General features: G+C 39.2%; 1 protein-coding gene across 3 annotated transcripts; it reads left to right on the top strand.

The window, feature by feature from the left end:
- The first annotated feature begins 319 nt into the window (after positions 1-319).
- Positions 320-25,963, top strand: ZRSR2 (zinc finger CCCH-type, RNA binding motif and serine/arginine rich 2). 3 transcript variants are annotated; one of them, XM_081081901.1, is made up of 12 exons: positions 1,626-2,180; positions 2,582-2,661; positions 5,993-6,071; positions 7,153-7,303; positions 9,291-9,399; positions 9,595-9,681; positions 12,654-12,692; positions 13,785-13,903; positions 18,735-18,948; positions 21,499-21,554; positions 22,559-22,668; positions 24,711-25,963. In XM_081081901.1, exons 4-12 carry the CDS (start codon positions 7,167-7,169, stop codon positions 25,271-25,273), a joined length of 1,434 nt encoding a protein of 477 aa, XP_080938027.1. In that variant the 5' UTR covers positions 1,626-2,180; positions 2,582-2,661; positions 5,993-6,071; positions 7,153-7,166; the 3' UTR covers positions 25,274-25,963. The 3 variants fall into 3 exon arrangements, with proteins under 3 accessions (XP_080938025.1, XP_080938027.1, XP_080938026.1); XM_081081899.1 differs by lacking the exon at positions 7,153-7,303 and having other exon boundaries at positions 320-2,180; XM_081081900.1 differs by lacking the exon at positions 1,626-2,180 and having other exon boundaries at positions 2,360-2,661.
- The last annotated feature ends 425 nt before the right edge of the window (positions 25,964-26,388 follow it).

The following is a 26,388-nucleotide window of genomic DNA, read 5'->3' on the forward strand; positions in this document are numbered from 1 at the left end:
TCCCTCTGTCTTTAAAAATCAATAAAAACATGTTTTATAAAAAAATGAAATTTTCTTTCCTGAGGGTTTCTGCATTGACCATTGAGTGAATCCTAATACCATTGTCCTACTAGAGCAAGAAAAAAAAAACTAATTGAAAGAGTCCAAACTTGACATTCAGAGTAGACAATTTTTAAAAATCATTTTATGCTTGCAGTAAATAAAAAATATATTTATGGGCTATCCTTTGGTCTCTTTATATTAACTAAGACATTTAATAATAGCATTATCTACTACATGATTTATATAAGTAAAATATTTTTTAGATAATCAGCTATTTTCTACTGACAACATAAAATAAAAATTTAGGCATTTTCCCATAGAAGAGGCATAAACTGAAATATACTTACTTGAGAATAAGTAGATATATTTTAGTCACCAAGGAAAATAGGAAATGTATGTTATATTGCAGAGTAAAGATAACCTTGTTTTATTTATTGGAATATCAAAGCAGAATGTATCTTTGCATTAAATGTTTACATACCTTATTTTTATCTTATGATTTATCCATTTAAATCAGTGGTTCTCAACCTTCCTAATGCCGCGACCCTTAAATACAGTTCCTCATGTTGTGGTGACCCCCAACCATAAAATTATTTTCGTTGCTACTTCATAACTGTAATTTTGCTACTGTTATGAACTGTAATGTAAGTATCTGATATGCAGGATGTGTTTTTATTGTTACAAATTGAACATAATTAAAGCATAGTGATTAATCACAAAAATAATATGTAATTATATATGTTTTCCGATGGTCTTAGGCGACCCCTGTGAAAGGGTCGTTCGACCCCCAAAGGGGTCGCGACCCATAGGTTGAGAACCGCTGATTTAAATGATGGTAACTATAATTTGGAAATGACTTTTAAAATTAGGAGTATCTTCCTAGAAGACATTCTTTCTTGTTATTATGTGAAAGTCTAGTGCAATTTATAAGAAATGTTACAGCAACCCGAACACTGATGCTTTCAGTATGGCAGTAATTCTCAGCGTAAGTCCTGGTCACAGGAAATAGAAAAATGGTGATTTGCATAGGTACATTCTGCATCACTCAGGGCAGTCTCTAGTTTCAGAATATAACTGCCAAGTCTCTACCTTCAAGGAGTTAAAGATTCAGTGCAAGAAGCAGACTTGTGAAAGCAACAAAGTGCAATATGTTGTGATAGGTGTTATGAAAGGAGAAATATCTATGCTTGGAGCGCAAATACCTAACCCACTTTTGAGGGGGTGGAGAAGTTTTCGCATCGGTGATGATATGGCAGCTGTTGCCAGGCACCATGCCAATACGTAGCATACGTTTGAAAACGATTGTTACTATCTCGATTTTTACAGATAAACTGAGGACTAGACATTAAGGAATTTACTCAAGATCAGAGAGCCAAGGCTTGAGTTTCCTAGTCCATCCAACTCCAAAGCCTCTAATTACTGATGCACTGAACCGGACAAGATGAACTTGGAGGTGTGTTACTCCAAGTGTCTAAGAGGGAGTAGGACAGGATTTATGTAGAGTTTGTGCTTTCGTTGAATGATTCCAAGGAGGAACTAGGGGAAGCCGGGACAGTTTAGTAATCGGGTAGCTCATAAATTTTGATTTGGAGGCGAGAGGTACAAAGCTAGGCCAGGGAGTTAAGTTCACCTCTGCAGCCCGCAGGTGTGAATGGAAAGGGGTGAGTCTGGAGCTTGGTCTGAGGCGCTGATTGGTGGAGTCGCGGCAGGAGGCGCAGCCTGGGAAGTCGGACTGGGAAGCAAGGCGAGCTGGGGCGGGGGGGGGGGGGGATGAGGAGAAAAGAGGAAGAAGTGTTACTTTAACCTCATGGCCACAACCCATTCCACTATGGTGTCGAGAGCGGTAGGAGGCAAGAGATACTTGCAGGCCGGCATAGCGATTCTCGAGAAGGAGACATTTATTTGTGCAGGGTTTCGGAAGACGAGCCAGCGACGGCAACCTCCCGTTTTCTATGTTGGGTGCGTCTGGGCGGAGGCACGCCCCGCGCTCCGGAGAGACCGCAGGGCACGTGGTTCCGTCCGCAGCTGCGCAGCTGCGCGCTCCCCCGGAGCCCGCCTTTCCCGGCAGGCTCTTGTGGGCGTGGCGGCGCCGGCAACATGGCGGCGCCCCAGGCGGTGATGCTTCCGGACAAACTAAGGTAAGTTGTGCTGAGGGAGATGAGCTGGTTAGAAGAGGGGACGGAGCGGGCCGAGCCTGGCTTGGAGGGTGTGCAAGCAGGAAGGAAAGGGGAGGTAGCCGGCGGCCGCGGCGGCTCGAGCCCTCCCGGGGCGCTCTCCTGTCCCGGATGTCGGTGGGCTCTCGGTGGGCTCCGGGAGGTGAGCAGGAGAGCAGGTCGCGGGATGAGAACACCTGCCGTCTGGGCGGGAAAGGGCGAGGGATGGCAAATGCATGTTCTGTAAATAAAACACGGGAAGCAAGCTTTCACTCCCGAGCGGCCGAGGGATTTCCTGTCACTGGGCGCCGAGGAGCGCGGAGCCCAGGCAGGCAGCGCCTCAGGTGCGGCCACTGACGCCGAGTGTGCTTGTCTGCTTTTCGCAGCCACAAAAAGTACAGGGCCGCCCTGAAGAAGGAGAAACGGAAGAAACGCCGTCAGGAACTCGCTCGATTGAGAGACTCAGGTAACTGGCCTCTACTCCGTTTTCTGTGTATGAATGAAATTGCTCTCCCACTGCCCTCTTAACTTGCCCCTGTCAGAAGGATGCTGAGAATTGTATCTGGTAGGAATTGCTGGGGCTCCTGCTTCCCAAGTCAAGTTAGGTTAGACCCATGTCGGAAACCTTGTTACCGTACTGCAGAGGAGGAAAAGGTCTTGGTGAATCATCACCCACTGATTGTGTGTAGGTACTTAGGAACTGTCAAATATTACAGGTGCACACATCATGAATTACAGCAGCTAGCACAGCCCTTGCACGTTATTAAGTATTCGGTGAATGTTTTTCTTTGCAAAACCAGGAGTTGAGGATTTTAGACATTTTGCTAGTTTCTCTCAAACTTTAGTAATATAAGAGACCCTTTGTTGACTCAAGTTGTTATTGATACGTTATTGAAATATATAAGCATAAAACTAGTTACCAAGCTCTTACTTAACTATAAGTAATATATATACAAAACCAAGTGAAGCCAAAACCGGTTTGGCTCAGTGGATAGAGCGTCAGCCTGCGGACTGAGAGGTCCTGGGTTCGATTCCGGTCAAGGGCATGTACCTGAGTTGCGGGCATATCCCCGGTGGGGGATGTGCAGGAGGCGGCTGATCGATGTTTCTCTCTCATCGATGTTTCTGACTCTCTGTCTCTCTCCCTTCCTCTCTGTGGAAAATCAATAAAATATATTTAAAAAAAAAAAAAGTGAAATTACACATCCAGTAAAAATCACATCTATATTAATGTGATGTTACAGATGATGGGAGACAGATACAACATGAATATGGCACTGATTGGAATTTGAAATGCTATTACTAATACTATTGCCCTGTGGTTATTTTTCTGTTAAAATACTGTGGAACATTCATCTGTACTGGCCATGGTATCATTTGTCCTTCACATGGCGAATCTAACATTTATATGTTAAACCTGTCTGTTTAATATAATGAAATTAGTACTACTAACTTAGTTATAAAATTATATAGTAGTTACAAATGTAGATGGAAACACTGAAATCATATTGGACTACTGAGTTATAATGGTTGCTGTACAGATTATCCAGAATATGCTTATTAAGTTATCCTGACAATTCTTGAAGTTTACAGACCCTGGCCTTAAGTAACTAGGATTCTTGGGCCTTGAGAAACAAAGCCATAGAAGTTTTATTTACCACTGGAGTTGCCTAGTAATTCTTTAGAGCAAACATGTTAAACTTAAAGGCTAACACAGGCCAAATAAATAAGGTTTAAGTTTATGTGGGCTGCAAAAAAACCAAAAGCTTCCATTTTCATAGAAACGTAGGTTATTTCAATAGAGACATGCTGAATACAAAGGGTTGCAATAAATGTGTAATCGTTAACATAAAATAATAGAACATTTTAATAAAAATATCTTTTTCTTGAACATTACTTTACCAGACACTGAATTACTGCACAAATTAATAAGCGTAACACAAATAAACCTATTTTTCTTGTTCTTGGAAAGAGCAGTATTTCCTGTTGCGCACACCAAAAAAGTCAGTCCAAGACTAATGACGTGGCCATTGGCTGCTAAAATATTCGCTGCTGGTATCAGTGGAGAGAATGGTATGCCTGCACGTAAGGGGAATGAATGCAACATGATTAGTAATCAGTCATTAGCGAATGTTGTAGTTCATTATTAATAATTATGTATAACAGAATATTGTAAAAATTAAGTTATGGAATTTTTATTAAAACACTAGAGGCCCAGTGCACAAAATTCATGCACTTGGGGGTTCCCTCAGCCCAGTTTGTGCCCTCTCACAGTCTGGGAGTCCTTGGGGGATGTATGTCAGTCTCTGTCAGTCAGACATCCCTTAGCACTGTCGTGGAGGTGGGAGAGGCTCCCGCCACCTCCACTGCGCTCACCAGCCATGAGCTCAGCTCAGGGCTTCTGGCTGAGCAGTGCTCCCCCTATTGGAGCACACTGACCACCAGGGGGCAGCTCCTGCGTTGAGCGTCTGCCCCTTGGTGGTCAGTGCGCATCATAGTGACCGGTCATTCCGCCATTTGGTCAATTTGCATATTAGCCTTTTATTATATAGGATTTCTTACATGCCATTATATTGGCTGGGCCACAGACATATTCATCGTGAGCCGCATGTGGCCTAGGGGCTGCAAATTTGACATGCTTGATTTAGAGGCAATGCTTGGAATATTTAGAATGGAAAAAGTGTGTTTAACTGCAACCTTTGTTAGCACCTCCTTTTTTATTCATTTAAAACTGGTCCACTAGAGGCAGGATAAAGTATCAGGGATAAAAGGAAAAACAGGGTGAGTTCAAGTTATTGATGCTGTTAGTGATCTCCCCACCCCCTTAAAGTTCTCAGCTAGCTTTATTAACCTGTTTTCTTCTAACACTTTTTTTTAAACCTCTTACTTTTTTTCTTTCCATTTTAAATCCTATAGCTGTTGTTTGTATTGCATTGGATTTTTTTTTAATCCCCTTTGACTTTGCAAAGTGCGTTGGGAGTGAGCCTTTGTGGAGAGGCGGTTCATTATAGCACACATTAGATGGGTAAACAGTGCCCAGAAGGTTAGATTATAGAGGTATTCTAAAAAATTGCTATAAGAGTGAGTTGACAAATGATTGGTAGAAATTTCTGAAATGTCGGCCTCTCAATTACACGTAGTCTCTTTTGCACCAGCTTCTACTTAAAATAACCTGGAATGAGCTGCCTTGTCAGCAAGTTGTAAAACTGGCATGATTCCATACATAATTGCATGTATAATACAGTTAGATATATTGTATGATCAAATATATGCAAGGGTACATATATGTAGAGAATAGGCTACACCCAAAACTTTTAGTGATCACCTGGAGTGTGTGAGCTTGGTTTGAGGCATGATGAGGAGTTGAGCAAATCAGGCAACAGATACTTTTGCATATTGGCTGTGTCTAGGCCAGTGGTTGGCAAACTGCGACTTGCAAGCCACATGCGGCTCTTTGGCCCCTTGAGTGTGGCCACGAAGTTTCAATCGTACTGTATGGTGCGCGCCCGCACGTGGTATTTTGTGGAAGAGCCACACTCAAGGGGCCGCAGTTTGCGGACCACTGGTCTAGGCAGTGTCTAGTCCAGCGGTTCTCAACCTGTGGGTCGCAACCCCTTTTCATTTTGATGCTCAGATTGTACCAAAGTTGGGCAGTTAGAGCCTTATTATTGGAAAGTTTTGAAAACAGGACCATACCATAAATGTAAAAATTAAAGAATGTATCTGTATTTTTTCCCTGTAATATTGACTAAGGTTTTGTTCTCAGATAGTTTAATAAAACATTTAAATTCCCCCAGGACTCTCACAGAAGAAGCAGGAGGAAGAGGAGGAATCTTTTATTGAACAACAAGAAGAGAAGCTGTTGGAGATAGAGAGGTCAGCATAGACTGAGCACTTCTTGTGAAGCCAGTTATTTCATTTGAATATTATGTCTTTACTAAGGAGTATGGGTCTTTTTTCTAGCACCCTGTCCAAAATAAGTCTTATAAAATACCTTGGATAATTAAATCTCTAGCTGACAGGCTATAACTAGATGTTGTCATATTTTTAATGGAAGTATTTTTCTGTTTTTGCTAATTCATAAATGTTTTCGAAAAAAATCCAAACAAGAAGTGTAAAAAGTGAAAGGGCGTTAATGAACTCACCACACCCAAAGATAGTCACTGTTAAGAATGTAAAAAAGAGCCCTGGCCTGTGTGGCTGAGTTGATTGGAGCATAGTCCTGTACACCAAAAGGTCATGGGTTTGATTACCAGTCAGGGCACATACCCAGGTTTCAGGTTCAATCCCTGGTCGAGTGCCTACATGATGCACCCAATCCATGTTTCTGTCACTCTCCCTCCTCCTTCCTCTCTAAAATTCAGTAAAAAAAATCTTCAGGTAAGTATTAAAAAAAAGAATGTAAGAGAGAGAGTGTACATGTATTTCTATAATAGGATGATATTTATATCTTTTCTGTACATTGCTTTTTTTGCTAAATATATAGGTCATTTAGTGTTGATGCAGAGATCCAATTCAACCAATTCAATGGCAACATAGTATTCATTGTATAGATATAGCATAATTTATTCTTTATTCATAATTTATAATTTACTAATGGACATGTAGGTAATTTACTATTAACCAACATTTGCTTACTATGTACTATTCATTTACATTCAGGGTTTTACTATTATATAAAAAGTTGTATTTAAAAAGGCACTGGCTGGTGGTTCAGTGGTTAGATCATTGGCCAGAGCACTGAAGGGTCACAGGTTGGATTCCCTGTCAAGGGTATGTACCTCAGTTGTGGGTTTGATCCCGGTTGGGCAGCATATGGATGCAATTGATGTTTTTCTTTCACATCCGCCTTCCTCTCTCTCTGAAATCCATGGAAAACATGTCATCTGGTGAGGATTTTTTTAAAAAGTTGCAGTGACCATATATATCCTTGGTAACTGTCCTGTTATTTCCTTAGGAAAATGCCTGGAAATGAAATGGTTGCGATCAAAGGATAAATACACATACAATGTAGATGGGCAGGTAGGAAGGGCTTCCCAGTTTGCAGTCTGCAGCCCCTCCAACAGTGAATCAAGGTGCCCATCTCCCCATACCTTCACTTGCACTAGGTATTATCAATTTTATAAACTCCTATAGTCAAAAGTTGTATTTCATTGTTTCAAATGTACATTTCTTAATTAGTAGGGTTGAGTATCTTTTTATATATTTTATTACATATTTATAGATTGCTTGCTTAAGTCTTGCATATTTCTCTTTTGTTACATATTTTTTAAGTTTGTTGTGTGAGCAATGTTACTACTTGATTAAGAATATTCTTTATCTGTCATATGTGTGATGTATATTTTTTCTCATTTGTCATCAATCCTAACTTGGCTTACAGCATTAATTACCATCATTTGATTTTCATTTTGTCAACTGTCATCATGTTATCTTGCCTTGGTGTCTGACTTAAAAAAGGCCTCCCTCATTCCAAGATGCCAAAATATTGTGTGTTTTATTCTCTAGTATTTTTCAGGGGGTAGCTTTGTCTTTGTTTAAGTTAAACATAGTAATGTTTAATGCTAGTCACTTGTACACTTAAAAATGGTTAAAATGGCAAATTTTTATGGTATATTTTGCCACAATAAAAAAATAAAAATGTTTTAAAAGGAGAAAAAACTTTATAGACACTCTCTATTTAGTATGTTCATTAGAAATGTTGCTTCTTATAATTAATTCCTGTTATCTACCCAAGCACATAATTAGATGAATTGATCAAAATGCCAAACAGAAAAAAATGTAATAGTGATTGGGAACATGGAGCAGATTCAGCCAGATCTGCATTTCAGGCCTGGCCCTGCTACTTAGTAGTTGTATTCAAGTTGCTTAATCTCTAAGCTTCAATTTCCTTGCCTTAAATACAGAGATAAAGTCAATCATAGTACCTACCTCATAAAATTGGGATACATGCATAATACTTAACATAGTGTTAGCAGATAAGAGGTGCTGTGATAACTCTGGTTCTTATTATAGATTTCTGTTATAGTGCTGTTATTACAGTTGATCTTGAACAACATGAGTGTTGGGGGCACCGACTCCCTGCACAGTCAAAAATCCATGTAAAACTCTGAACATTTGCAGTATGCCAGTCCCTATCATGGCTAAAAGACGTGTTCCTAGAATCTGCAGTTGGAAATGGAATATATTTTCCCCATAGATTATTTGAAATTGTGACTAGGTCCCTAGACATAAAACCTTATTTAACTCCTAATGTTGCTGAAGAGATGTAGAACAATTTCTCATATTTCATTTCCCATTTCGAGATTCCATGGGGAAATGCAATCTGGGTTCTAAACACCCCCTATTGGCTAATAAACTTTTGAGCCATAACCCATCTTTAAATTAGAAACTTGTGATATTTGATGTCCAAGACACCAATTTAAGATAGCATCATTCTTTATAATTGGTCATTTTTAAAATAAACTAGACACCTGCTAATTTATTTTTATAACTCCTTGTCATCTTTTCTTAAAACTAACTTTCTTCATTTTAAAGACATGATGATTTAGTTTTATTTTCCTTGTTTCAGTTGTTTCAGTGCTTGGGACAAACCACAGGAGTCTCTTAACTGTGTATAGTAGCAGTCCAAAGGCTTATGGCAGAAGATGCCAGTTTTCCCTACTGCTGCAATCCTGCAATTGCCACTTTTAGAATGTGCAGAATAGGAAGGGTAATACATTTTGAATGTGAAAAGCTATATGTGGCTTTGAAACTTGTTACTTGCTTTATTGGCATCTAAACATCACTATGGTCAACCGACAGGGAAAGTTGTAGTGTCATTGTTTTATGTGAGAGATGTCACAAATACAAAATGTAGTAGTGATTTTAAGCTATTGCCTTCTAGGAAGACAGTTGCTGAAGTAAGTGTAGTGCTTTTCTAAGATCGTTACTCATGTCTTCTGACCCTCTTACTCCCACTTAACTGCTTTCTAGAAAATGTCTTTTGTGATAGTTTAATCATTTTCAAACATGCCATTATTTGCTATTATGTGTGTTTGTGTGTATTTGTAGATTATTGCCCATTTCTTTTATTTGATTGCATTATCACATTTATAGGCAAAAATTACATGAGGAGTGGTTGCTGCGGGAGCAGAAGGCACAAGAAGAATTCAGAATAAAGAAGGAAAAGGAAGAGGCAGCTAGAAAACGGCAGGAAGAACAGGAGGTACAGTATTATCAGACAACCAGTTGACTAGTTAACCCAAAACTCATTAAGAGTTATATATCTTGAACTTAAAAAAATGGATATCACTCATTTTATCAATGTTGTAAAAAGTTGTTTTATTTGCCCTGTATGTGAAATGTTTTAAAAAATAAGTCTGAAAAAAATATTACTTTTCCTTTTTTCCCCCCTGTAAAGAGAAAGTTAAAGGAAGAATGGGAAGAGCAGCAGAGAAAAGAGAAAGAAGAGGAGGAGCAGAAGCTACAAGAGAAGAGAGAAAGAGAGGTGATTCCTGTCACAGGAGGATAAACGCACTGCGTATCCTCTTAGTGAGCTGATGTGGCAAGTGATGGGGTTGAAGATTAAGGTATAGGCACAGCAGGGCTTGGGCTCCAGTTTTTTGCTTAGAAAGAGTCATGTTTTTAGTGAAGTATACACTAGAGTTTGCTTCTGGTGCTCTAGAGTTTCATCTGTGCATTGGCGGATACTTTAATTAAGGTTTTTCTTCAGCTTTACCCATCTTACCCTTTTCACCAGGGATTGGCAAACTCTGTAAAGGGCCAGAGTGTAAACATTTTAGGCTTTATGGTTCATACGGTGTCTGTTGCAAACACCCAGCCCTGCCAGTGTGCCGTGAAAGCAGCCAATAGATACTCTGTAAATGAATGGTTGTGGCTATGTTCCAATAAAACTTTATTTTTATTTACAAAAACAGGCAGTGGGCCCCTGCTTTATACTATGTACCACTGTAGAGCAAATGCTGTTGTATATGGGTTGACTTACAGAATAATATTTTGTATGGTTTTCACATATGATTTATAAGAGTTAACTGCTTATGACATGTCGGCAAGAATTAGTTGATAGAAAGAAATCAGGAACTCAAATTTTGAGGAATTAGGAAGGTTTTTTTGTTGTTGTTAAATCTTGACTTCCTTTCTATCTTGGGCTATAATACAATTGTAGCTAATACATAGTTGCTCATTTAAAACAATTTATAAGGTTATGTGTACATATTCCCTGTCTGTATCTTCAGGATTCTTTTTAAAGATCTGGTATATTTTGTTGCTGTTCCTTAACAGTGTATTTATTTCAAAGATACCACAGTTCATCTTTCCTGAGTCATTCATCAGGATGTATCTTTTCTGTAATAGTGCTGGGTTTGATTAGTATAAAATTGGGTAATTAATCACTATATCATGGGGAAAATGCATTTATTTACACCCTAGTCATGATGGATAGAAGCAGCCTTTTTGACCTTTGCTTTTTGTGTCTCAGGCTCAGGCTATCAGTTAATTCCAGTGCAAGTTTTATTAGACACCCTTATTTGAGCACTGCTTTCCAGATTAAGACAAGACCACAGTAGTTTTCTAGGAGCAGGGCAGTTGTTTGGAACTTGTCATTTTTTAATAGAGAGTAATCAATTCCCATTTTAGTAGTAGAATGTTCTTTAATTTCAGTCTTTCTGGCATTAGATAAAAGCTAAGGCTTTTTAAAAAAATACTAAGGCATTTGTTTCAGAGGAAGTCTGTTGAGACATTAAGGAGAAAGGGGTAAAATGAAGTAGATTCTAAGCTTATAAAAGGGATATGCAGCCTCTTTCCGCTTTGTGCTAGATACTTCTCTAGTGGATAGAGATAAAGTATCAAAAAAGTCCCTGCTCTCATTGAATTAGTTTTCTAGAGGGGAGAGCTGGATGATAAGTAAGCAAAAAAAAGCTTATTTTAAGTGCTATAAGATCATGTTAGGTGCTGTAAAGAAATAAAGCAGAGTCATGTGATAGAGTGACAAGGGTAGGGGAGTACTTTTTTAGATTGCCTGGTCAAGGAAGACTTCTATGAGGAGCCGATTTGTCAGCTGATACCTGAGTGCAGAGATCTCAGGGAGAAAAGGGGTCCAGGCAGAGGGAAGAGGCCTATGCTTGGAGTGGAAAGAAGGTCAGGGTACCTTAATCCCAGAGGCCAAAGAAGAGAGTGGCAGATGGAGAGGTCAGGAGGTTGGGCAGGGTCAGATCATGTAAGACCTGGATTTGAAGGAGGAATTTGGATTTTATATTAAAAGTAATGGGAAGCCATTGAAGGTTTTTTAAGCAGGGAGTGACTTCATCTAATTTATATCTTTACCTTTAACAGAGCATTCTAACTTTTGTATAAAGAAGTGGGTAGTGAGCAAGGAGGCAAAAGTGGAAATAAGGTGATCAGTTAGAAGGCAGCTGTTCCAGATAGGACATGGTGTTGGTTTGGATGAGGGTAGTGCTTAATACAGAAAAGTACACAGATTTGGGGTGTGTTGAGGCAGAATTAATAGGACTCTAACTGGTAGATTGATTGTACAGGGAGGGGAAAAAGGGAGGGGAGCCCTGGCTGGCGTGGCTCAGTGGATAGGGCATCAGCCTTCGGATTGAAGGGTCCCAGGTTCCGTTCCGGCCAAGGGCACATGCCTGGGTTGTGGGCTTGATCCCCAGTGTGGGGCGTGCAGGAGGCAGCCGATCCATGATTCTCTCTCATCATCGATGTTTCTCTCCTTCTCCCTTCCTCTCTGAAATCAATAAAGAAATATATTAAAAAAAAGAAAGGGAGGGGAGTTTAAGCCATACACTTGTAGGTTTTTAGTTTGAACTGAAATGGGGTGAGAGGTAGGGGAAAAGTAGTTTTCATTTGATCTTTTAAGTTACTAAGGACTCTTACATGACCAGGTAGAGTTATTAAGAAAGAAGCTAGATAGATGAGTCTTTTATGTAACGCTTTAAGGGTCTAGGGAAGAAAAGTCCGTTGACCATAATTTCAAAAACTTGTTTAAATGCCAATGAAGTCAAATCTATTGGCATATTGCAGGACTTCTTTGCCTTATTGAAAAGTTTGAGATTTTTCATCAATCCTAATTACTACTGTTCATGTCACATTTTAGCATCTATTAAATGTTTATGATGTTTCTTCTACCATTGTGTTTTATAACATAACACCTCATCTTAAAAACTAGAACATGACATATATGCTCAGATACACTAAATATGACTGTTACTGTTCTAAGATATTTTCAATATTTTTGCAATCTGAGCCAGTAAATGTCCTATTTGAATGAAAACTCAACTTTGAAATCTTTTCAGAAGATTAGTGCTGTAGAAAGCAAATCAGAAACTAAAACTTTCTGTATGAATGGGTTGTTAAAATTTTTACACATGAGATTCTTAACCAGAGAAACCAGATGTGACTTACCTGACTTCCAGGTTTTCACTAGTCCTGTGTTTGCACCATTTGTAGGAGGCTGTGCAGAAGATGCTGGAGCGGGCTGAAAATGAGGTATTTTCAAAACCTTTCGTTAAGAATTTGAGACTGATGAGCATTTCTTTAAAAACAATACTTCCAGCAATGTTATTTTTGCAGTTGGCTCTGTAGATCATGTCTGAAATATCTGGGGTCACTTTTGCACCTCTGATTTATGCAACAACAAGAACGGCAGAAGTTAATCAATGAATAAAAGCAAATGGTATTGAATCACCCCTGTGGGCTGTACTTGTTTATACTCCTTAATGTATGAATAAGAAACAGCATACACTCTTACCCCCTCCCCCCAATGGACCTTTTACCTTCCTGCTTCAGAGTAACCTTGATTTCTCTCGGTGGTGGTTTTCTAAAACAGTGGTTCTCAACCTTCCTAATGCCGCGACCCTTTAATACAGTTCCTCATGTTGTGGTGACCCCCAATTTCATTGTTACAAATTGAACATAATTAAAGCATAGTGATTAATCACAAATAACAATGTGTAATTGTATATGTGTTTTCTGATGGTCTTAGGTGACCCCTGTGAAATGGTTGTTCAACCCCCATAGGGGTCGCGACCCACAGGTTGAGAACCGCTGCTCTAAAAACTCCTGGCCATTTTCAGAATGCCTGGACAAAGGGAAACCTTGGTGACTGCTCTTGGTCGCTGTGGTGATGCCCGATAATGGGTGGTGACTGGGAACCAAGAGAGACACACAGTTTGTGTCTCAGCCCAATTGCTTTTCAAGTCTCCATTACATGTTACAACTTAAGTTACATGGTACAACTTAACACATTGTATGCGGGAAACGTGTTTACACGTTTTACGTATTTATACGTTCTACCAGTATAGTAGAGCGCGGGACACATATTAATACGTTTTTTATAGATAGTGGTAGAATGCGGGTAATGTATAAATACGTAAACTAAAGTTATCGTAATTTTACTGAACGTTGCCATTTGCGCAAAAAATTAGCAAAAATGGCCCACGCCACCTGTTAGCGCGCAATAAAAACTACCCGCAAACAATGTGTTAATATTACTAAGATAATCCATCTTTATTTTTGACCAAAACAGTTGAATACATTTTAAACATTTAATTCTTAATGGATCATGGTTGTTTTCAACAGTTGGAAAATAGTGCCACATGGCAAAACCCAGAACCACCCACGGATGTAAGAATAATGGAGAAAGATCGAGCTAACTGTCCATTCTACAGTAAAACGGGAGCTTGCAGATTTGGAGATAGGTAACTAATTTTGCTTTATCATGTCAGAATGAAGTGCCTCAAAATGTTGAGCTTTTTGAGTTCTGTTTTTAGAGGTGACTTGGGCTTGAGTTTGAAGTGTTCACAGTCAGGCATCTGCTATGTTCTTACTGCTTCTCCAGTTCCCCACTGTCTGTTCTCTGCTTCCCCCCACACATCTTACCCCTATCCTCTAATAAGGGGTTTAAGGCTGAAATGAGTGAATGTAGGGAAAGCAGGTAGAATAGTGTCAGGCAAATGGCGAGCACTCTTGGAGTGTTTTTTGTTATTGTTGCCATTATTCTCTGAGAAACTCTTATTCCCTGCCTCTTTTGCATCAGTGTTTTTGAAAAAAGACATTCATGTGGAAAATTAAGTGTTGATGTCTTCATTTAGCGATGTCTTCATACCTACTGTATGCCAGGCAATGGCGATTTTTATAATTTGGCCCGTTTATGAATGAGTAACTCAAATTAAGTAAATAATTCATAATGATGAATGAATCCACCCAAGGCAAAATCTAATTATTACTATGCATTCTGCAGAAGAAAATTTCTAATCGTATATTAATGTCCTGTTAATTCCAAAAAGGGATATGAATAGTCAGTTTCATACGTATTCGATGAGAAACTGTATGTTGTCTCTCGTGTTTATCTTATTCATAAAATTATCCCTGCCATGAGATAATTTCCTTCTTTGAAAATATGAACCTTCTCTATCTTTCTCTTCTATTTCTTTTTAAATTTAAGCATTAATACCATTTTACATTTTTTTAAGAACAACGGTCCTCAACCCTAGATGCACATTAGAATCACCTAGAAAACTGTAACAAAAAGTATGTCCTAATTCAATTTGAATAAATCAGAGTCTCTGAGACTTGGGCAGCCTTAGTTTTGAAATGTCCTCAAGTGTTTCTAATGTCCCCCAGGATTGAGAGTCCCAAATGCAGGGTGGTTAACTCCTTTTATATTTTATAATAGGATTATATATGCCCAGAAGATCTTTGAAAGGATTCACAGGATCTGGTCAATAGTGAAAGTTTCCTCTTGAGGAACTGGGAACTAATGAAACTTTATTTCCCTTTGTACTTTTACAAGTGTTTTCCAAATGTATGCTCAGTTTCATCAAGAAATAATAATGATTAATGTAAAACACCAGTGTGCAATTAAGACTCAGCATGAGTTTCTATTTGTGTAGATAGTTGAACCAGATTGCATTTAAGGTCTTCCAGCTGCAGGTTTCCTCATTGTTGAAACATATCTCTAACATTTCCTTGAATTTTAAGTCTGTGGTCATCTGATTCTGGGATTCTCCTTCTGTTGGGCATAAGATAGAAGGGAAAATGTCCTCAGCAGTTTCAGGAAATCACTTGACAGTGCTTGTTTGCATAAAAGGTTATGGCCTATCAGGCTCTCAAAACTCACCCCTGAGAGTCTTTTCAAGGAAATACTGACAGTGGTCTGATTAGTTTGGGAACATTTCTTAATATTTTGATAGGCATATGACATTTTACCATCACAACTATTTAAAAAAAGTAGGACAGCAATTTGGATATTTTCATTGTTCAAGTGGTGAGTTGTGAAATCAAATTCTAAGAAATTAGCATTTACAAAATCCAGCACCATCCCTTCCAACAAAAACACTGCCCTTTTTACAGGGAGCCTTAGGGACTTGCTCTGGATCGCACAACTGTTCTTTTCTGTTGAGATCTGTCACATCATCAGTCAACACTTCTGTAGCCTAAGCATTTCTTTGGTTTTGTTTCTGTAATTAGTACAGTTCAATTCTAGAACCTTTCTGGAGTTGGTATATTTTAGAGCAGGGGTGGGCAAACTTTTTGACTCGAGGGCCACAATGGGTTCTTAAACTGGACCGGAGGGCCGGAACAAAAGCATGGATGGAGCATTTGTGTGAACTAATATAAACTCAAAGTAAACATCATTACATAAAAGGTGTAATAGTTTTATTCATTTCAAACGGGCCGGATCCGGCCCGCGGGCCGTAGTTTGCCCACGGCTGTTTTAGAGTCAGAGCTTTGAGGGGGGTTGTTATTTTTTTCTTCCTAAAAGAACATAATTACTGATGAAAGGTAAAACTTATCAGAGTAGTTATTTATACCTTATGCATTTCCTGCACTAAGGAAATGCATGAGGTATAAAGAAAACTCAGGGTCTCCTGCACTGTTTAATAAAATAAATCAAAATTAAGGAAAGGAGGAGAAAGTGGGCTGTGAATGTGCAGAATATTTGACACTGGATTTGAATATATCCCAGGCAGATGATGAGCTATATAGTTCCTACCAAAAAGGAAGAATGAGCAGTATCTCTGGAATGGCAGAAATTTTCCTGGTATTGGATTCTAAATTTTCTCCCATTAAATACTATGTAAAGACATTGAATAGGAAGGTAAACAGTAACTTTGATAGATGTTTTGTTAACAGTTGCATATGTAATTTTCATGAGAATGTTTCTTACAGAGACCTTCAATAAATGATTGCAGCCTAATTGCAGTGTGTGTGTGTGTGTGTGTGTGTGTGTGTATGTGTGTGTGTATGTGTGTATATATATAAAAGCCTAAATGACTATTATGACTGGTTGACTGGTCAGTAGCTATGACACACACTGACCACCAAGGGGCAGATGCTCAACGCAGGAGCTGCCCCTTGGTGGTCAGTGTGCTCCCACAGCCAACCTCCTGCAGCTGGCCAACCTCCTGCTGCCCCCCCTCTCCCCCCACTGGCCGGCCAGGCCGAGGGACACCCCCCCATCTGTGCACGAATCGTGCACCAGACTTCTAGTGTGTGTGTGTGTGTGTGTGTGTGTGTGTGTGTGTGTGTGTGTGTGTGTAGAGAGAGAGAGACAGTGGTGGTGGGTACCTGGAGTGTTCCCTTGAAAATAGAAAAAGAGGTGCCATCAGTAAGCTTTACCTGAGGGGCATTTGGAGACCCACACCATTTATTGGCTGTCCTTGGGGTAAGGTAATGTTAAGGTATGTGATTTTGTGCCAGTCTTACTTGATTTAAGTATCTGAGTAATGGGTAAGTGGCATGTTCTAAACAAGGGGTTCTTAAACATGGCTGACCTTCAGGACCAAGTGGGGAGTTACTTTGAAAATATGGGTCTCCCACTCTGAAATCCGAACAGATGATCCGTGTGCAAAAGAATCACACAGGCCTGGTACCACAGCATTAGACTGCTTTTCCAAATCTCTTTTTATCTTAGCTGAGTTCAGTAGGAGCTGTAGGGCTGGCCTTGAATATACTCAGATTATATGGCCTATCTCCAGGCCAAGGGGACGTTTTCCCTAGATGGGAACTTTGGCTCTGTTCCAGAACTCACAAACACTCATTTGACACCTTGGGAACTAAAACCAAGTTCATTTAGATGTAATAAACCCATGAGCAGGATGTTAACCTTGTTAAATTCGTTTCTTGTTTAATTCTGCATGTGCTTCATACTTGTAAAATTCTGATTCACGGCTAACACTGCCAGTTAGGTTGAATCATTGCTCTTCGTTCTGTTGGTAGCTGTACTTGGGAAGATGGATCTCATCAGAAGGTCCCTAACTGAATAATCTAGGCGGGTCCTTTGGAAAAATAACAATTCATATTAATGAGCACTGACTACACATTTCTGAGCTAGGCACGGTGTGTGTGGGCATTCTGTGTGCAGTATCTCACTAGGTGTACAGGTACATATTGTACACATGGAAAGTGAGGATGAGTTAAACATTTAGTCATTTTAGGGCCATTATTTTTCCCAACACATGCCTAGTTCTTCAGCTTTTTTCTTTCTAAAAGTTCTGGGTTGTTTTTTTTTTTTCCCTAAAAATTGTGCCCTAATCAATTTTATAACTAGAAACCTAATCAGGAAAATTTTGATGATTTGGAATTGTGACGTACATTTCTCCCCCCTCATTTTATTTTAGGAGAAGGATGTAAATAAAAAAATAAAAGATATTTAAAGAATTATTCAGGTATGGACTGGTCCAGTTTACACAATGAAAAGAAAATTGTTCTTCATAATGGTTAGTCTTCTTCAATTAAATAAAAATTAATTACAGTTGCCATACCATTTAATGAACTGTAGGTTAACTCAGATCTCTTGGATCCTTTCTTAATTATCAGCCATGTGACTTGGGTAAGTGCTTGCTTCTTTGCAAAGTACAGAGCCCCAACTGTCCCAACAGTTTGCAAGGATCAGAGGGGAAAAATGTAAAAATGCCACAAAAACTTACGTTATACATGTATGAGGTTGAAGTACTCCATTAGTTGGCAACTCTTAGATTACCCTATTCTCTAAGCATCAGGTTAGTTGAAGATTGTCTAGAATAGCCGTGGGCAAACTACGGCCCGTGGGCCGGATCCAGCCCGTTTGAAATGAATAAAACTATTGAAAAAAAAGACCGTACCTTTTTATGTAATGATGTTTACTTTGAATTTATATTAGTTCACACAAACACTCCATCCATGCTTTTGTTCCGGCCCTCCGGTCCAGTTTAAGAACCCATTGTGGCCTTCGAGTCAAAAAGTTTGCCCACCCCTGGTCTAGAACCAGGATTGTATTGTTCTCACCTTCCTCCTAAGTCCCACAAGGGGTATCTAATGGCAAATGAACTTAGAAATAATTTTTGCATTTTAACGGGAATCAATATATTGCTCAGTCTTAAAACAGTTTTCTTAAGTATTGAAAGTTGATGTCTGAATGGATTTATTTCACAATTAAGTCAAAACAGCCAAGTTACTTGAGTCTCGATCTCCAAATTTAACGCAAGCACTTTATGTGTAATTTCTAACTATTGGACTACTGAATTTAAACTTTCCTTTCATACGCAGGTGTTCCCGTAAACACAATTTCCCAACATCGAGCCCCACCCTTCTTATTAGAAGCATGTTTACAACATTTGGAATGGAGCAGTGCCGAAGGGATGACTATGACCCTGACGCCAGCCTGGAGTACAGTGAAGAGGAGACCTACCAGCAGTTCCTGGACTTCTATGAGGACGTGCTCCCTGAGTTCAAGAACGTGGGGAAGGTGATCCAGTTCAAGGTGGGCATGCACAGTGCGCATGAAGGAGGAGATTGGGTCACTTCCCACTGAAGTACCCAGTAGGACAACAGAGCTAGGATACAGGCTTTCTGCCTGGGTGGGGGTGTGTGCCATGGTACAATGCCTGGCCCTGTGTAGGCCACCCACGCACTCAATGAATGTTAGTCCCCTCTCTTGGTAGAGGTACTACATGAACTCATGTACTAGCATGACAGTTCCTGGGTGTCAGGGACTAGATGGGAAAGGCTTTCATCTCTTCAGTACCTTTATGATCTAACTCTCCTAGCTGGTGAATTCTCTGCAGAAGGTCCCTACAGACAGTAGTACCAGCATTCAGTTAAAGGCCGCCTATGATAGAGAACATGCAGTACCTCCCTTTCTCCCTCCCTCTGTGGGTAGTGGGTCTCACCTAGAGATGCAGTGTGCACAGTGTAATACCACTCCACTTACTGAGTTTGTTGTTATATTGTTGCATTGTATTGATGGTGCCAACCCAGGTACATGTTCTTTTTTTTTTGGAAGTACACTGAAACATAGATCTTGATTCCTTTTCTTTACATTATTTTTATTCATTGGATAATTTCAGTACTGAACATAGCATTCCCAAAGTCATGGTTTGTGGTGCAGCAAATGGGATGAAAAAGAGGCATTCAGATTGCACAGAATTAAGGCAACAGGAAAGTCAGATGTAATAGCCACTGCTCACAGGACCTGGTAGTGGAATCCTATCACAGTGAAGAGTCCTACTTTGTGAATGATCAGATCCAATCCTGAATGATTCTGTTATGTTAGGCTAGGAAAATGTCATATCTTTTCCCATAATTTGGGAAAAGATAGGAATAAAGTTGTTTTTTTTCCTGATTGTTGGAAATAACAGTTGGAATAGCCAAGAATAGAGCAACTGCTAACCAGCAGCACTTGTGAAATTCAAAGCTATACTTATTTCTACCGATTTTAAGATTTTAAAATATTCTTCCCCCCTTTGCCTTTTATTTCTGTTGTGCATGCCTTTCTGTCTTCGCACTACTTCTCAGCACAACCAGTAAACACTCAAGTAGAATTGCCTGGCTACCCACAGCATGGAGCCACATTAGTGCGGTTTGGCTAGACCTGCATTCTGGAACATGTCACCTTACCTCTCCGTGCCTTTTCCTCATCCTGAAAGCGAGGGGATTGGACAACATTAGTGGTTTCCCTCTCGGGATCCCTACATTACACTGCTCCATGAAGTCAGTGGTGGAGCCACTTTCAAACTTCAGGCCAGCCCAGCCAGTGTGGCTCAGTGGTTGAGCATCGACCTATGAACCAGGAGGTCATGGTTCGACCTGCCCGGATTGTGCCCGGATTGAGCCCCAGTGTAGGGCATTCCGGAGGCAGCCGGTCCATGATTCTCTCTCATTGATGTTTCCCTCCCTCCCTCCCTTCCTCCCTCCCTCTCCCTTCCTCTTTGAAATCAATAAAAATATTTTTAAAATAAAATAACCAAATTAGATGTCATTTTCTAAGGCAAATGAACAAATGTTCAACCTAACTAGTAATAGGAACAGTGCATATTAAAATGACAGATTATTCGCCTTATCAGGTAAAATATTATAAATTCTCTTAATACCAAGACTGGGCAAGGATGTGTGAATTAGTAAAACCACTTCAGAGGGCAGTAGTTGTCAGTACCTAGTGAAGTTGTAAACTTACAAATCTGCACGCTACTTGTGTGGTCATGCACACAGGAGAAATCCATCACCTACAGACACGTGTTCCAGAATGCTGGCTGCGGCACTGTTTGTTGATGAAAAACTGGAAGCACCTTGGATATCTGTCATTCGAGGAGTGGACAAATTGATTTGCTAATTTGATATATTCAGTATACAGTAGTTAAAATGAGTCCTTAAGTTTATGGGATTACATCTTGAAAAAAGGATGTGGAATAAATACTATTTATGTAAAAGTTTAATATGTGCAAAGCAATGCTATACATCATATATATATGTTTCTTTGCATATGTATACATAAATATGTGTATGCCCATATATGCATAGTAGTCATACATTTCTGTGTGTGTATGTGTTGCTGTGGATATTTGTGTAAGTGTGTATTTATGTTTGGAATGTGAAGGATATGCCCAGCCTTAGGATAGCGCCTATGTATGTGATGGAGGAGGGAGAAAAGGATGGAAGAGATTCAACTGGGTCTTTAATGTTTTACATATTTAAACATTCTCTGTCAAAAAGGAAAATGTCAGTGTTAAATCTGGGTGGTATGTAGATGGGCTGACTTTTTTTCTCAATTTCTGTGCATATGTGAAACATTTCACATTTATGGGGGGGAAAGATCTGGATGAACAGGGATCAGCTAATTGGGGCCTGCAAAACCACTCTGTGCTGAAGTATACCTTAAATAGACGTGAGAGTGGGGAAGTACCTCGATTTTGGAATCTTCTATTAATAACTAGTTTTCATAGTGTTGACCTGAACAAAATGTATTTAATGGCTGAAGGGCTTCTTTTCCTTAGTTTTTTTTTTTTTAATGATAGAATTCTTCATTGCTCCTTAGGTCAGCTGCAACTTAGAACCTCATCTGAGGGGCAATGTGTACGTTCAGTACCAATCGTAAGTATTCTGAACATAAAATGTCTTCACAGTTTGTCACAGTATAGTGTTGTGACTATGTTGGCGTCTGGGATTGTTTCCACGGAATAAAACAGCTTTCATATGCATGGTATTTTTTAAAATATATTTTATTGATTTTTTACAGAGAGGAAGGGAGAGGGATAGAGAGTTAGAAACATCAATGAGAGAGAAACATCGATCAGCTGCCTCCTGCACACCCCCCACTGGGGATGTGCCCGCAACCAAGGTACATGCCCTTGACCGGAATCGAACCTGGGACCCTTCAGTCCCCAGGCCGACGCTCTATCCACTGAGCCAAACCGGTTAGGGCTGCATGGTATTTTTTTAAAACGTAAATATTAAGAGCTGATATAGAAATATAGGGGGGATTTGAAAATAATACATTTGGATTATTTTCTTTGTATACATTTGGATTATGTACTTTGTATAAGTACATAGTTTTGAATCTTTTGTAATATAGTAATTTTTTACTTATATAATTTTAATAATTAAAATACAAACTGAAAGGGATAAGTAGAATAGAGGAAAGTATAAATCAAAAGAGCCAGGAATTGAAGCCCCAAGTAATCTCTGTGTAGTTAGTGTATCAATTCTGCTTGTTTTGTTGTTTGCCTGGGCCACACCATGGCTAATGAGTTAATTTAACCATTGTAATAAGAATAGTGATCTTAACTGAGAAATAATTGACACTGATAATGGGAAACACTTCTGCATTTTTAATGGTCCCATCTTTTGGTTTAAGAAGCTTTGACTCAAGCCAGTTTCCATGCATCAGAGCCTCTCAGAGAGTTGGTAAAAAGGGTTCCTGAATAAATGGTGAGCTTCAGCAGCTGGAATGTTCTAATGAGTACTCTCTTAGTAGTACAAAAGCAGTAAGCTTGGAGGTCCTACAATAAACGAATAAAAGGGTTTGTTAACAACAGCATTAATCTACATATTAGAACATTACTGTAAAGCGTGTCCTTTAATTTGTGGTTTAAAAGGGAAGAAGAATGCCAAGCAGCCTTTTCTCTTTTTAACGGAAGATGGTATGCAGGACGACAGCTTCAGTGTGAATTCTGCCCAGTGACCCGGTGGAAAATGGCAATTTGTGGTAAAATATAACATGATGATTTCCCCCCAGTTATTCTACTGTTATATAAAAGGAAATTTTTAGTGAAAAAAATAATATTTTAAAGAAGTCAAGCATAGCTTTTACCTCACACAGTAAATGAGCCGAGATCATTATATAAAAGACATTACATTTTAGATCTGTAACAGACCTTGTGTGTCTCTTTGTGCATGATATGATTGAAGTCACAGTGTATTGGTGACAGAGTTGGGCTAGAATTGGGTCTTCTCGTCCTCAGTGCTGGGGCCCTGTGTCTAATACTTTAAGAAGCCTGAGAAGTTGTGGCCCTGGATGCCACCTTTCCTTATTGCGGTTTCAGAGGTGTTTGCTATTGATGGCTCCCCTCACTTAAGCTGTGTTGTTTTCCCCATCTTTATCCCTATTGAATCTTTGCCACCTAAAATGTTACCTATAACATCCCTTGCCTTACTTGAAATACATGCTTTTGTGCAGTAGATTGATTCTAGCTGTGGGATGTGGTGAGGGCACATTCAGTCAGACTGACTCATCGACAGTGGCCCCAAATCAGGAAATGAGTCAGTCCCTTGAGAAGCCAGCAATTTTGATGGCCTTCTTCTTTTTTATTTCTCTTGCATGGGCTTATCCAAACTGTATTGCTAAGGTACCGGAAGCAAAGAGATGGAGCTATTTGTGTCTTAAGGGAGCACATTCCTGATCCTTTACTGTTCTTTGCTTTACACGTGTCTGCTTAACACCTCTTATTTAAAAATACATAATTTACAAAGTCTGAATCTTTGGCAACCTGGTCGTAATGGATGCTGTCACTTAAAAACCACTTATTGAAGAGGGGGAAAAGGTTTTGGAATCCCTTGCTTTGGAAAACGAGAAGAACCATTATACCTTAAGATTAAAGGCTTGGGGGATGAAAGAAGTAGACCCGTTTTCTCCATAAAGGTGTTTATTTTTGTTAGTTCTGGCAGTCTAGTATGGTTTCACTGAGGTAATTCTGAGTATGATTTTGACTCTCCCAAAGCAGGAGACTATTTCACTTGTGTTTTGTTTTTCAAAAATAACAGTTTGGTTATTTTTCCCACTAACTAGTGATGTTGAGCATTTTTTCGTGTCCTTGTTATTGGCCATTTGTCTGTTTTCTTTGGAGAGATGTGTATTCAGATCCTTTGCCTATTTTTATGTAGGTTACATGTCTTTTTACTATTGAGTTGTAAGAGTTCATGATTTATTCTACAGATAAGTCCTTTATTAGATCTATGATTTGTAAATATGTTCTCCCATTATGTGGGTTGTCTTTTCACTTTGACGGTGACCATTGAAGCACAAAAGTTTTTAATTTTGATGATAACCCATTTATCTAATTTTTTTTCACTTGTGCTTTTGCTGTCATATCTAACAATCCATTGCTTAGCCACATGTCACAAAGATTTTACTTGAATGTTTGCTTCAAAGTTTCATAGTTTTGTGTCTTACATTTAGGACTCATCCATTTTAACTTTCTTTTTGTATATAGTGTGTGGTATGGAGGTATTTCTATTTTAACTGTTTTACATATTTGGGAAATTTACTGCTTTTAAAAAAAAAAACTTTGAAGACCCCAAAAAGATTTCTGAGTTGTTCAACTGGATTTCACTTTGACAAGAATCTTTCATATTAAAAATACTTGGTAAATTTAAAAGCATTAGGCCAATGTTTACCATCTTCTTCTTAAAGTGTTAATTAGGGATCTACATTGTCAGTGAGTGGGATGGTGAAACCCTAGAAAAACTTGGAGTTACCACTTGTGTCATTTGCACGCCACACAGTAATCCAGTAGAGAAATGGGATATCCTGGCTAATTAAGATTTCTGATTCGTTACTTTTCACAGTGCCATTTGTTAGAGCACTTGAATATATTTGAAATTCTGAGAACCAAAACTGTGACATCAATTTATATTATCTAAATAATATAAAGAAGAAAATAGTTCTGTCATGTCCAACATAAGAAATGTACTTTCTAAAAAGGATAAAGTGCCAGCAAGAAATGCTATTTCCTCACTTTGCCATTGCAGGTTTATATGAAATGCAGCAATGCCCAAGAGGAAAACACTGCAACTTTCTTCACGTGTTCAGAAATCCCAACAATGAATTTTGGGAAGCTAATAGGGACATCTACCTGTCTCCAGATCGGTCTAGCTCTTCCTTTGGTAGGAACTCAGAGAGGAGAGAGAGAATGGGCCACCATGATGAGTACTATGGCAGGCCCAGGAGGAGAAGAAGCCCCAGTCCGGCCCGTTTCTATAAAAGAAATGGAGAATCTGAGAGGAAAAGAAGTACCCACAGGGATAAGAAGTCTCACAGACACACAGCAAAAAGTCGAGAAAGACACAGTTCACGAAGTAGAGAAAGAAAAAGGGACCGCAGTCGGGGCCGGAGCAGCCGGAGCAAGAGCCACCGTAGCCGAAGCAGGAGCAGGAGCAGGAGCAAGAGCAGGAGCCGGAGCCGGAGCAGGAGCAGGAGCAGGAGCCGGAGCCGGAGCCGGAGCCGGAGTCCAAGCCCTTCTAAGTTCAGAAATTATAGTGGGAGAAGGTCAGGTAGTAGAGACGGAACTATTCATAGTCCCAAATCCAAATAAACTGATTGTGTTTTTAAATGATTGTATATGTTATTTATTATGGCTGCTCCATACCTGGGTGGGGGGCTCTGAGTTTAAGTGGATTAGCAAGTCTGGTAGAACCCTATTATCATCTATAACTCTATTTAAAAATATTAGCATGGCTGGTGTGGTTCAGTGGTTGAGTGTTGACCTATGAACCAGGATGTCACTGTTCGATTCCTGGTCAGGGCAAATGCCCATGTTGTGGGCTCGATCCCCAGTAGGGGACATGCAGGAGGCAGAGGATCAGTGATTCTCATCATTGATGTTTCTTTCTATCTCTCCCTCTCCCTTTCTGAAATCAATAAAAATATATTTTAAAAAATAATTTTTCTAATAACTTATATGCTTCTTTTAGAAAACTTAAATGTATAAATAACATAAATATTACTTGTAATCCTAACCCTTAAAGATAACCAGTTAACAATGGAGCATTACTTTAGTCTTTTTTTTCCCTCTTCTTATGGGTGTGTGCACATTTTTTACACAAAGAACATAGATGGCTGCAGTTGAATATGGTTTTTGTCACACAAAATATTGTCATACTTTCTCAAGGCCAATTCTTAATGTTATTTTTACTCACTGCATAGTGTGGAACTCTTAATTTATTCAACCATATCCTTGTTCGGTTTTAAGTTATTTTGACTTTTACACTATTAAAGAACCCTGTGCTATAAAAAATCCTGTGGTAGATTTCCTTACTTTCATACATTTCTGATTATCTCCTTAGGATAAATTACATCAAGACATATGAATACTGAAGTATTTCCAAATTGCCCTCCAGAAAAACTACACAAATTATCAATAATAAATTTTGCTATTCCCACATCCTACATTACTTTTTACCAACTTGGTAAACTTTATGTGTTTAACTTTGTTTCTGTACACATTGGCTAAGTAAAACACTTTTTCTATATTTAATGGCCATTAAATTTGGTTGTTTGCCCCTTATTAATAATCTATTGGATTTTTGTACATGCAATAGTTGAGCAGTTTGTTTTACTTTAAAATTCACTTTCTCAGTTTTAAAGTACTAAAGGGTAGTCAGTTTTTTTTCTGCCTCCCTCCTATCCCCTATTTGCAGTCCCTCCTCA

The sequence above is a fragment of the Myotis nattereri genome (assembly GCF_964212035.1).
Source record: "Myotis nattereri genome assembly, chromosome: X".
Classification (NCBI taxonomy): Eukaryota; Metazoa; Chordata; class Mammalia; order Chiroptera; family Vespertilionidae; genus Myotis; species Myotis nattereri.

What these genes read in the sequence shown, in the direction of transcription:
- ZRSR2 (XM_081081899.1), top strand. Translation starts at nt 2,140, where the DNA reads ATGGCGGCGCCCCAGGCGGTGATGCTTCCGGACAAACTAAG. An exon ending in AAGCTGTTGGAGATAGAGAG is followed by an intron (nt 6,072 to 9,290) that starts GTCAGCATAGAC and finishes TCACATTTATAG; the next exon opens with GCAAAAATTACATGAGGAGT. An exon ending in GGAAGGTGATCCAGTTCAAG is followed by an intron (nt 18,949 to 21,498) that starts GTGGGCATGCAC and finishes ATTGCTCCTTAG; the next exon opens with GTCAGCTGCAACTTAGAACC.